This window comes from Hibiscus syriacus, unplaced genomic scaffold (genome assembly GCF_006381635.1).
Source record: "Hibiscus syriacus cultivar Baekdansim isolate YM2019G1 unplaced genomic scaffold, ASM638163v2 tig00110621_pilon, whole genome shotgun sequence".
NCBI lineage: Eukaryota > Viridiplantae > Streptophyta > Magnoliopsida > Malvales > Malvaceae > Hibiscus > Hibiscus syriacus.
The window spans coordinates 52,668-65,452 of record NW_024062802.1 but is presented as its reverse complement, the minus strand read 5'-3'; the positions used below and the strand labels follow the sequence as shown (position 1 = coordinate 65,452).

The 12,785-nt window shown below is 33.9% G+C and overlaps 1 protein-coding gene and 1 pseudogene across 1 annotated transcript; both read left to right on the top strand.

The window, feature by feature from the left end:
* The first annotated feature begins 1,093 nt into the window (after positions 1–1,093).
* Positions 1,094–2,051, top strand: LOC120136026 (protein MIZU-KUSSEI 1-like). The gene has a single exon (XM_039152146.1). It carries the CDS (start codon positions 1,152–1,154, stop codon positions 1,902–1,904), a length of 753 nt encoding a protein of 250 aa, XP_039008077.1. The 5' UTR covers positions 1,094–1,151; the 3' UTR covers positions 1,905–2,051.
* LOC120135835 lies at positions 2,035–9,591 on the top strand (annotated as a pseudogene).
* The last annotated feature ends 3,194 nt before the right edge of the window (positions 9,592–12,785 follow it).

Genomic DNA, 12,785 nt, shown 5'->3' with positions numbered 1-12,785 from the left:
CCAATGTTCCAATTTGATTTAAATTTTTTATATTTTTATTTGATCTCGATTTAATTTAATATTTTATGATGTTACAATCATTTTAAATTTATTTCGAATTTTACATTATATGATAAATTTTCAACAAATAAGGTTGATTGGAATATAAAAGAAAAAGTAAGGTTGATTGTATAAAAATATATTTAAAGAATAATAATAAATTTTTACTTTTTTTGAAAAATTTAATAATATTCTAGAGTAGATTTAGTGTATGTGAGATAATTATGATGATAGCTCGTAGGATTAGGGCACATGATCCGCCACTAAAAGATGTGTATCAATCATTTGATCCACATTTTTATTAGCTATTACCACATCTTAGGGGTTGTTTGTTTGGCTCTGAATGAACCAATTCATCGATGAATGTTGAACCGTTCAGTATTCAACGCGTTTGTTTCTCACATCTGAATGATTCAGTGCTGACTGATTCAACAAAACAATGTTGAATGATTCAGCACAGAAGTACATTCTGAATGATTCAGAGTCATTATCAAATAGCATGTCACATTCAGAGTTAATTCATACAGAGCATATGAATCATTCAACGCTTAATCATTATGAAACAACCCTTAATCACCTAAACAAACTAATGAGAGCCTATTCAAAGCTCTCAAGTCATGTAAAATAAGCTATGATTTGTTCTAAGTTAGATAATTTATAGGTTAAATAATATTATATGTATAGATATAAACTGAGTTGCATTGACGAGTTGAGTCTAAAATGTTTTTCTCAAGAAAATTGATTGTTCGTGTGCGGAAATTATTTTCTAAAATGTGCCACTGTATTTCAGACTGAAATACAGTAGAGAATTAGCCAATTAGGTAGAATTATATGAATTAATATTTAGGATAAATATTTAAATATAATTAAAATTATATTAAAAAAACGTTAATTTCACTTCCTAAATCGGCTGTGTGGGGTCAGATTTAATGTTGTTTTTTGTTTTTCAGGATTCTTCTTCACTAAACCAAAGAACCAGAAACAAAGAATTAAATAGCAACAAGACCCCACAAATGAATGTAATCCAAAGCACAAATAAAAGCTTGAATCTCTCTCTCTGTTCTTCACACTCGCTCTTTTGTTCTTCTCCTTTTCATATCTTGAACTCAGTTATGGCAACAAGAAGAACCTCTCAAGACACCTCCAAAAGAAACTCCCGTTGGACCATAAAAGTCGGAACCGAAGAAAACCAAGCACGGTCTTTCAAATCCGATGAAGAACAGACCAATGGAAGAAGAACAGCTCTTAAAACCCATGCAATTTCTCTGCCGACACCGCGGAAGAAGAAGCTTTCTGCAGCCGCCTCGGTTTCCATCGCCAGGCTTCGATGCGTCGTTTCGGATTTTCGGAAGAGCCGTTCGGTGCTGCTGTTCGGCCTTGGGTCACGAGTAGTCGGCACTCTTTTCGGTTACAGGCGTGGACACGTTCATTTCGCTTTGCAGAAAGAACCCAATTCTCCACCGGCTTTCCTCGTCGAACTCGCCACGCCGATAAGCGGTCTGGTTCGAGAAATGGCGTCTGGGCTGGTCAGGATCGCCCTCGAGTGCGATAAACGCAGAGAAGGAGATCGTTATGTGAGATTACTCGAGGAAACCGTTTGGAGAACTTACTGTAACGGAAAGAAATGTGGGTTCGCAACAAGAAGAGACTGCGGAGCTAATGAATGTTCCGTTCTGAAAACCGTGGAACCAATCTCCATGGGAGCAGGAGTTCTGCCGTTGACCGAAGCCGAAGGTGGTGAACTTATGTACATGAGAGCTACGTTCGAGAGAATCGTGGGGACGAGAGATTCTGAAGCTTTTTACATGATGAATCCCGACAGCAATGGTGCTCCTGAACTTAGTGTTTATTTGCTTAGAGTTTGATAGTTCTGCCATGGAAAATCTGAGTTTCTGTTCAAGGATTGCTTTGTTGGGGAGAAACTGGAAGCTTGGGTTATAATTTTACTACCGGTTTGGGCTAGTTTAGGTGAGAAGAGGGAAATTACATTATAACATGATCATCATGGTAGGTGGGGGTCTTAAAGTTGTGTACATATTTCTTTCATATTTGATTGAGTAGTGACGAACTAAACTTAGTTGATGCAATATATTTCTTTTTGTTATAATATTTATATTTAAGTTATTATCAATTAATTAAGATCATTCATATATATAAGAATGGCTCATTCAATTTAATCTGCAAATCGTAACTTAAACATCATAACTAGTTAAACAAATAATTTTTTATTAATCTAGGGTTTAGTGCTTATATACCTTTGCAGTTCTAATACTCAAACCTGAGACATTTAAGAATAATAATTATCTTTTAATCACTGGAATTATTTCTCGTGCGTTAAATAAGCATATAATTAATCTAGTTATGCATTAATTAGTTATATTTTGTGATACATCTTTTAATAATATCAAATAATCTTTCAACACAAGATTTATTGTCATACGTAAAAAAAATTGAATAAATATTTTGTTTGAAATTATATTTTCTTATAATCATTTTTTACTCTATACATTAATACTTGATAGATTAATAATCTTTAATAATAATTATTTATCCTTATTTCTGGGTTATAAATTACTGTATTTGGGATCTTATTAACAGATAGTCATCTAAGCAGAAAAGGCAAAGCTTCGTGGAAATGATAAAATCAGGAAAGGGTAGCTCGCTTGATGATGATTTTGAAGAAGATGAACATTTTATTCTCAAGAGAGTTCTACCTCCACCCATAATATAGGTAATCAGACACCCTCCCCTGTATATCTATATCGAAAACATTCATGTATCCATCACTTATTTTTAGATCTAAGTAATTACGGATATAAATGAAGCGAGATTGTATAGGTGTTCGTTTATTTATTTTTTAACGTATTTGGTTTATTTAGCATTCATAAAATGTTCTTCACGAATATGTTCACCAACATGTTAATCATAGTGAACATATATAAAAAAAAATGCAATGTGTTTTTCCTAACGGTAATTAGATCTCCTAATAATTTTTACTTTCACAGGAGAATTGAGAGTGAAAGTGGATAGAAAGAGTGCACCCGATCAGAAGGCCAACACGCCGAGGTCAAAACATTCTGCTACCGAGCAACTCGGAGGAGTAAAATTAACAATAGGCAAAGCATAACACTAACCGGCTTACCGGCTTCACATTTTTGGATTTTGAGATTACAAATATCACCATTACATGCTAAAAATTTGCTACTCTTCTGCAGATTTCAGATGTTGAGAAATGTCATTCCAAATAGTGATCAAAAGAGAGATAAAGCCTCATTCTTATTAGAGGTACATAGATCCCTTGTAATAGTTGTTGTTTTCTCGATCTTCAGTTTCGAAGTTTTAAAACCATGTTTGTTAAATCTTTCCACAGGTTGAGTACATTCAGTTTTTACAAGAAAAAGTAAACAAGTATGAAGGAAAATATCAAGGATGGAGCAGTGCACCATCAAAATTGATACCATCAAGATTGAGTATCGGATATGAGTATGTGTCCGACATAGAGGTTATATTTCCATAAAACCATCTGAAAATACATCGAGGTTGGAGCAACATAGCAGATGATTTTGTTTTGGCGTTATAGTTTTCGAGTATTGGTATTTGTTCAATGACTGATTCATCATACACCTCAGCTGGAACATAGAAGCAACCAGAGTCCTACAGAAAATTACACTGATCAATCTCGAGCCATAGGTAGAAAGTCAAAAATAATAAAAGGGTTGGCACCGAAAATTAGGTGCATAATTTTTTTTATTTTTATATGGTCAAATTACAAACTCTAGTCACTAAAATTTAGGGTATTTACAAGATTAAGTCCTTAAGATTTAGTTATAAATACCCTATCTCATTTAGCTTCAAAACCATCCCAAAGCATTCTAGCTTTCTTCCAATACTAGAGAGAATTTAGAGAGTTTCTTGAGAGTTGTTTTCTCCTTTTTTATCCAGAGAGAATTATCATTGTTTTCTCCTTGGTAGATCGAGAGAGGTTGTAATTCCTATTTTCTCATAGTGAAATTATTCTACCGTTGCCCGTGGTTTTTACCCTAAATTTTTAGGGGTTTTCCACGTAAAATTTATGTATCTTTTATCTTCATTTTTATTTTCTCAAATTATCAGTTGCGATTTTGCTCTATCCTGATAGCCGTCTTCCGCAACAATTGGTATCAGAGCTAGATTAGAGTGTGTAATATCTGCTTATTGTCTTTGTGGTTGCCACCAAAAGGTAGATCCTCCAACATAAGAAAATAAGAAGTTATTACCCATTCTTTGAAGGTTCCAGAGAACTATTCACGATAGTGAAATAGTGGGAGCTATCCGTAAAAGAAGCCATGGCAACGAAATTTGATATTGAAAAATTCAATGGGAGAAATTTCTCATTGTGGAAATTGAAGATGAAGGCCATCCTGAGGAAAGACGGTTATCTAGCAGCTATCAGTGAAAGGCCGGTGGATTTCACAGATGACAACAAATGGATCGAAATGGACGTGAATGCTATGGCAAACTTTCATCTAGCATTAGCAGATGAAGTATTGTCAAGCATCGAGGAGAAGAAAACAGCTAAGGAGATATGTGATCATCTCACCAAATTGTATGAGGCCACATCGCTGCACAATAAAATTTTCCTTAAGAGGAAATTGTACACTCTCCGGATGCCAGAATCTACTTCAGTGACGGAGCACTTAAACATGCTGAACACTTTATTTTCTCAACTTACATCCTTAAGCTGTAAAATAGGAGAATAAGAACGTGCTGAACTTCTACTTCAAAGTCTACCAGATTCGTATGATCAACTCATCATCAACTTGACAAATAATAATATCACCAGTCTAGTCTTCGATGACGTTGCAGCTGCTGTTCTACAAGAAGAAAATCAGCGCAAGAACAAGGAAGACAGACAAGTAAATCTACGACAAGCAGAAGCTTTGACAACGATGAGAGGGAGATCAACAAAACGTGGCCAAAGCAGTAATCACAAACATGATAGATCGAAGTCAAGAAGCAAAAATAATTTAAAGTGCTACCACTGTGGAAATAAGGGTCACTTGAAGAAGGATTGTTGGAGCTAAATAAAAACTCCAATCCACAAGGCAATACCGCAAACATTTCAGATGATGGAGATGCTCTATGCTGTGAAGTGTCAACCACCGTGGAAGGTAGAAAACGATTTGCAGATATATGGCTCATTGATTCGGGAGCAACATATCACATGACCTCAAGAAGAGAATGGTTCCATCATTATGAACCTGTCTCAGGAGGATCTGTGTATAGTTGCAATGATCATGCCTTAGAGATCATTGGTGTGGGAACCATCAAATTGAAGATGTATGATGGAACAATTAAAGTTGTTCGAGATGTACGACATGTGAAAGGCCTGAAGAAAAATTTATTATCCTACGGATTGTTGGATAATAATGCTAGCAAGATTGAAACACGGAAAGGAATCATGAATGTGTTCCGTGGAGCGCTTGTGGTGCTGAAAGGCGAAAAGATAGCAGCAAACTTGTACATGCTGAAGGGAGAGACTTTGCTAGAAGCAGAGGCCTTTGTTGCCTCATGTAGTTCAGATTCTGCAATGCTATGGCATCAGAAACTTAGACACATGTCAGAACAAGGAATGAACGTCCTTGTGGAGCAAAAGCTACTTCCAGGCTTAACGAATATATCACTTACTTTGTGTGAGCATTGCATAACAAGTAAGCAGCACCGGTTGAAATCCAACACATTAAATTCTAGAGGCAAAAGTGTTCTAGAATTGGTTCACTCTGACGTATGGCAAGCACCAGTTACATCCCTAGGCGGAGCAAAATACTTTGTCTCATTTATTGATGACTACTCCAAGAGATGTTGGGTGTACCCTATTAAGAAGAAGTCAGACGTGTTTTCAACTTTCAAAAACTTCAAAGCGCGGGTGGAACGATTCTGGAAATAAGATCAAGTGTTTCAGAACAGATAATGGAGGAGAATACATAAGCGAAGAATTTGATGACTTTTGCAAGAAAGAAGGCATCAAAAGACAGTTCACAGTGGCGAACACTCCTCAACAAAATATAGTGGCAGAGCGGATGAACAGAACCTTGTTAGAAAAAATAAGAGCAATGTTGAGGGACGAAGGCCTAGAAAAATCATTCTGGGCAGAAGCAGTCAATACCGTCTGTTATTTGGTGAATCGAGCTCCATCAACTGCAATAGAGCTGAAGATACCAATGGAGATGTGGACTGGTAAACCAGTTGATTATTCAAACCTCCATGTATTTGGAAGTATTGTGTACGTGATGTACAACGCCCAAGAAATTTCAAAGTTGGATCCAAAATCCAGGAAATGCAAATTCTTGGGGTATGCTGATAGTGTAAAGGGGTATCACTTGTGGGATCCCACTACCCGCAAAGTGATCATCAGCAAGGATGTTATCTTTGTAGAAGATAAACTACAAAGAAAAGAAGATGATGATAGCGTTGAAAAGTCAGAGACTACACAGATATATGTGGAAAAGGAGGTTGAACAAGGAGATTATTCTGAAGCAGAACCAGCACATGATGAACAAGAACCAGAGAGTTCTGAAACTCCAACAACTCGTCAATCAGATCGTGTGAGAAGACGTCCCAATTGGCACTCAGATTATGTTATAGAAGGTAATATTGCATACTGCCTTTTAACAGAGGACGGTGAGCCATCAACATACCAAGAGGCAATAAACAACTCAGATGCTTCACTGTGGATGATGGCGATGCAAGAAGAAATTGAAGCCCTTCATAAAAATAATACATGGGACCTTGTGCCACTACCACAAGGAAGGAAGCCAATTGGTAACAAATGGGTCTTCAAAATCAAGCGAAATGGTGACGATCAAGTTGAGAGGTATCGTGCAAGACTGGTGGTCAAATAATATGCTCAAAAGGAAGGTATTGATTTCAATGAAATATTTTCTCCTGTGGTTCGATTAACAACAGTTCGAGTAGTTTTGGCAATGTGTGCTACATTGACATCTAGAGCAACTAGATGTTAAAACAGCTTTTCTTCATGGAAATCTTGAAGAAGAGATTTATATGCTCCAGCCTGAAGGTTTTGAAGAAGACGGAAAGAAGAACTTGGTTTGCAGGTTGAACAAATATCTGTACGGTCTAAAGCAGACGCCGGGGTGTTGGTATAAGAGATTTGATTCCTTCATTATGTGCCTTGGATACAACAGACTTAATGTTGACCCTTGTGCTTATTTCAAGAGGTCTGGTGATAATGATTTTGTTATATTGCTGTTGTATGTGGATGACATGTTGGTTGTAGGACCCAACAAAGATTATATTGAAGAATTGAAGGCACAACTGGCTAGGGAATTTGAAATGAAGGACTTGGGATCAGCAAACAAGATTCTAGGGATGCAAATTCACCGAGACAGAAGTAATAGGAAGATTTGACTTTCACAAAAGAATTACTTGAAGAAAATCTTGTCACGATTTAGCATGCAAGATTGTAAGCCAATTTCTACCCCTCTTCCTATTAACTTCAAATTATCCTCCAGTATGAGTCCTAGCAGTGAAGAAGAGAGGATGTAGATGTCTCGAGTACCGTATGCATCAGCAGTGGGAAGCTTAATGTTCGCTATGATATGCACAAGACCAGACATTGCACAAGCAGTGGGAGTGGTTAGTCGGTACATGGCGAATCCAGACAAAGAGCATTGGAATACAGTAAAGAGGATCCTGAGATACATCAAAGGGACCTCAAATGTTGCATTATGTTACAGATGATCAAACTTACTAATCAATGGGTATGTAGATTCTGACTATGCAGGGGATTTGAATAAAAACAAATCTACTACATGATATGTGTTCAAAGTTGCTGGTGGAGCTGTAAACTGGGTTTCAAAATTACAGTCAGTTGTGGCTACATCCACAACAGAGGCAGAATATGTAGCAGCTACACAAGCCAGTAAAGAAGCAATTTGGTTGAAGATACTATTGGAGGAGCTTGGGCACAATCAAGAGTATGTCTCTCTGTTTTGTGACAGTCAAAGCGTCTTGCATTTAGCAAGGAATCCAATATTTCATTCAAGGACAAAGCACATACGAGTTCAGTACCATTTCATTCGTGAAAAGGTGGAAGAAGGGACGATAGATATGCAGAAATCCATACCAAAGACAACATAGCAGATTTCATGACGAAGGCGATCAATACTGATAAATTTACTTGGTGTCGATCCTCCTGTGGCCTGTCAGAGACGTAAGCAACATGATGGTACAAGGTAGAAAGAATGGTGTGAATATATGATTGTTCCAATCAAATCTTCAAGTGGAGATTGTAGAAAGTCAAAAATAATAAATGGGTTGGCACCGAAAATTAGGTGCATAATTTTTTATTATTTTTTATATGGTCAAATTACAAACTCTAGTCACTAAAATTTAGGGTATTTACAATATTAAGTCCTTAAGATTTAGCTATAAATACCCTATCTCATTTAGCTTCAAAATCATCCCAAAGCATTTAGCTTTCTTCCAATACTAGAGAGAATTTAGAGAGTTTCTTGAGAGTTGTTTTCTCCTTTTTTATCAAGAGAGAATTATCATTGTTTTCTCATTGGTAGATCGAGAGAGGTTGTAATTCCTATTTTCTCATAATAAAACTCTTCTACCGTTGCCTGTGGTTTTTACCCTAAATTTTTTAGGAATTTTTCACGTAAATTTTATGTCTCTTTTATCTTTATTTTTATTTTCTCAAATTATCAGTTACGATTTTGCTCTATCCGATAGCCGTCTTCCGCAACACCATAAACGGTGTGCCCACTACTTCCAAGTGTTTCCCACAAAGTTGGATGAGGGAAACAGTACTGTCACCCCGACCATTCATGAAAGTGCAGAGAACCGGATCGAACCTCGTAATATGAGCAGAGCTACTACTACTACCTTCAGAGCAATGGACATTAGCCCGGGAATGATGAATAAAACAACTACCTTTCCCGTGTCACTACAGTCAAACTTCTTCAACTCTGCTCAGAACACCATTCCAGCAACTCAAATTGCGCCAAGGTTGTCATCTGATGCAGAAAACAGTGTATCTCAGCCTCAAACTATACTGTGTCATGCCGGATCATGTACCACTAACGGTTCTCTTCCTAATGAGAAGCCGAAAGAACAAGAGCCGACAATCGAAGGCGGAACAATTAGCATCTCAAGCGCATATTCGCAACGGTGAGTTTTTTCTCTTTTTTTCATGCATTTCTTTCTGCTGTTAATGACTTGGAACGTATCATGTGGTGCCTCGTCCAATGAGTGCCAATGCATACAGAGTGGAGATCCTCAACTGAAAATCACATTTAGAACTTATTTAGATCAAGCTTTCCGTCCATATTTTTTAAGGCACCACAATGCTCTCAGCATATTGGCCACCTACCTCTGTTTCGACACTTGTGTTCAACACATATTCGGATACGTTATTTGTCTCTGCTTGTAACACAAGTGCTACAAACTTCTGGATTAGATTTGTCACATGCCAGCATCTCGGTGCAAATCGAGCTCAGGAAGCGATCGAACAGTCAACCAACGGCTCCTGTGTCAACTCAATAAATTAATGTCACATAAAGCACTGGAAATTAATTATTTAATTTATTTATAATATTAGAATTTAAATATCTAATCTATTTAAAACTTTAGTGTCACACCTTAATAAATTAATGACAATTCTAAATCTCCTACTTTATTGCATTTTAATTTATAATTTTGATTTAACCTTATCTTTTTCCCATGAAGTACTGGAAATTAACGTCTTTCTAGGATTTGGATGAAGTCAACTGAATCATTAAAAAAGTCGATAGATTAATAAAAGTGTAATTTGTTTATTTATTTTAATCAGTTTTTACTATAAAAAAACTGAATTTGAATAATTAATGTTATAGTTGCACATCAAAGAACCATATATTTTCTTAACATTTATTTAGTTTGTAATTAAATATTTAAACTTTTTTAAAAGTCAAATCAACCGACTTGATAGATACCGTACCAATCAACTCCCAATTCAAATTTATTAATTATTATCCTTTGGCAATGGGATTGTCTTAGGAAATACATATTAATATACAGCGTTATCAGATATATTAAAAGATATTTGATAAATTTGATTTAGCGTTATTAGAAATATCGAGTAATAATAATGTAATAGGTGGAAATCATGAATAAATATTAAAAAATTGGCAATCGACAAATTTAGCTTGTCGGTTTGTGTCGATACTTTATAAAAATATATTAATCCATAATAATATAACAGGTAAAAAAATGACAAAATCGATCTATAAATGAAAAAACAGGTAAAGCGCTACCGGATATATTGAAAGTGTTGATACTTTATAAAAATGTATCGATCCATAACAATATAACAGGTAAAAAAATTACAAAACCGGTCTATAAATGACAAATAGGTAAAGCGCTACCGGATATATTGAAAGTGTCGATATTTTATAAAAATGTATCGATCCATAACAATATAACAGGTAAAAAAATGACAAAACCGATCTATAAATGACAAAATAGGTAAAGCGCTACCAGATATATTAAAAGTGTCAATACATTATAAAAATGTATCGATCCATAACAATATAACAGGTAAAAAAATGATAAAACTGGTATATAAATGACAAAACAGGTAAAGCGCTACCGGATATGTTGATAGTGTCGATACTTTATAAAAATGTATCGATCTATAACAATATAACAGGTAAAAAAATGACAAAACCGGTCTATAAATGACAAAACATGTAAAGCGCTATCGATATGTTAATAGTGTCGATACTTTATTATAAGTATAGACACTTTTGGAATTTAAAAGAGAAGAAGTTATAACACTAATAAAGTGTCGATACTTTATAAAAATGTATCGATCCATAACAATATAACAAGTAAAAATATGACAAAATCGGTCTCGAAATGATAAAATCGGTAAAGAACTACCGGATATGTTGAAAGTGTCGATATTTTATTATAAGTATCGACACTTTTGGAATTTAAAAGAAAAGAAGTTATAGCGCCAATAAAGTGTCGATACTTTATAAAAATGTATCGATCCATAATAATATAACATGTAAAAATATAATAAAATCGGTCTCGAAATGACAAAATCGGTAGTAAAAAAGTGTGCTTGTGTGGTCATTTTTATTTCAGATTTTTTATTTTTTAATACAAAAAGTTAGATATTTTAAGCAAAACACAGTAAGAAAGAATAAAAATTTTACAGTAACAAAAGAATAATATTGGGAAACTCACCATGTTATCAGTTTCTCAAAGAACAAAAAATTGGTGCACGCATAAGTGTCGATGCATTTATGAAAAGTATCGATCCAAAAAAATCGAAATCAATAATTATTATGTAACAGGTAAATTTACAATGTAACCGATAAAAATATATTGGTTAATTAGCAAATAGGTTTACATTATGTATCAACACTCTTTAAATATGTGTCGATACTTTATAGATACCGTACCAATTCAACTCTCAAATTCAAATTTATTAATTATTATCCTTTGGCACTTCTCTTCTCAAAATCTAAGATCTATAATAAAAAATAATTTAGACTAATTAAATTAAATGCTGCAATTCAAGATTGGATGTTAGGTGAGAAAGCAAAATAAAATTGGAAAACATCAATATCACCGTTAGGCCGAACCACCGTCCTTTCGAAGCAAAATATAACGTTATCTTTAATTTGTTATTATTCTATAATATTCAAAACAACGTAAATTTAAGTAAGCATATTTGATGAATTAATTAAATTATTCATTTTATTTTTTTTATATTTTTTAGGTTATAAATTTTAAATCCACTATAATTACTTACAGTTTTTTTCTTAAAGTCTCTCCCTCCCCTCCTATGTAAGATCAAATTTAAAATTTGTCCCAAAAAAACATAAATTTAATTCTATTTAACATATATTATTTTATAAAGGATGATGATACCACGCTCGACGAGCACTGTTAATGATGAGAATATTAAATTAATTTATAAAAAAATTAATTATAAAATACTAAACGTATAATTATAAATTAGTTAAACATCTAAATGTAATTTAATTAAATACAATATTTATAAAACATTAGTTTTTAGGGTAAACTATACCATTGACCACCTAACTATTTACCCCTTTTACTTTAATAACCGAATTTTCAATTTTGTCAATTTAGAATTTAGCCACCTAACTATTTAAGTTTTGTCAATCAAGCTATCTACCGTTAAATATTAACCGAAGAGATAACATGACAATTAATAAATTTTGTATAATTATACATTTAGTCCTCATTACTTACATATTATATTAATTGGTCCTAACTTTTATTTAATCTAATAAATTTAATCCTCAATCTGACTGTGACACGTGTCACTGTGGGATTGGATTTTTTCATATTTTTTATTTAATAAATTTTACATCCAATCGAATGGTATCACATGTCACCAATTGAATGAATGAAACCGCAACTGGTGGGGTTTGAAAGTCCAAAGCAAAAAAAAATTAAACACCTTAACCACTAAGCTAGACCACTAAATTTGTCTAATATACAAAACATAATTTATATAATTTATAATATAGTTAATGGTAATAAATGACTTTATGAAGACTCAAACATGAAATAAGTGAATAATATGAAAATATAAAATATATAAAAATAAATCTTATAATTAATTAATAAATGAATATGTTTTATTTATATTTTAAATCACATTTAATGTAAACATTAAAATACAAGTGAATTTAATATGTTATAATTGAAATGTA

Excerpts from the sequence above, each read along its gene's own strand:
- LOC120136026 (XM_039152146.1), top strand. The coding sequence starts at position 1,152 with ATGGCAACAAGAAGAACCTCTCAAGACACCTCCAAAAGAAACTCCCGT.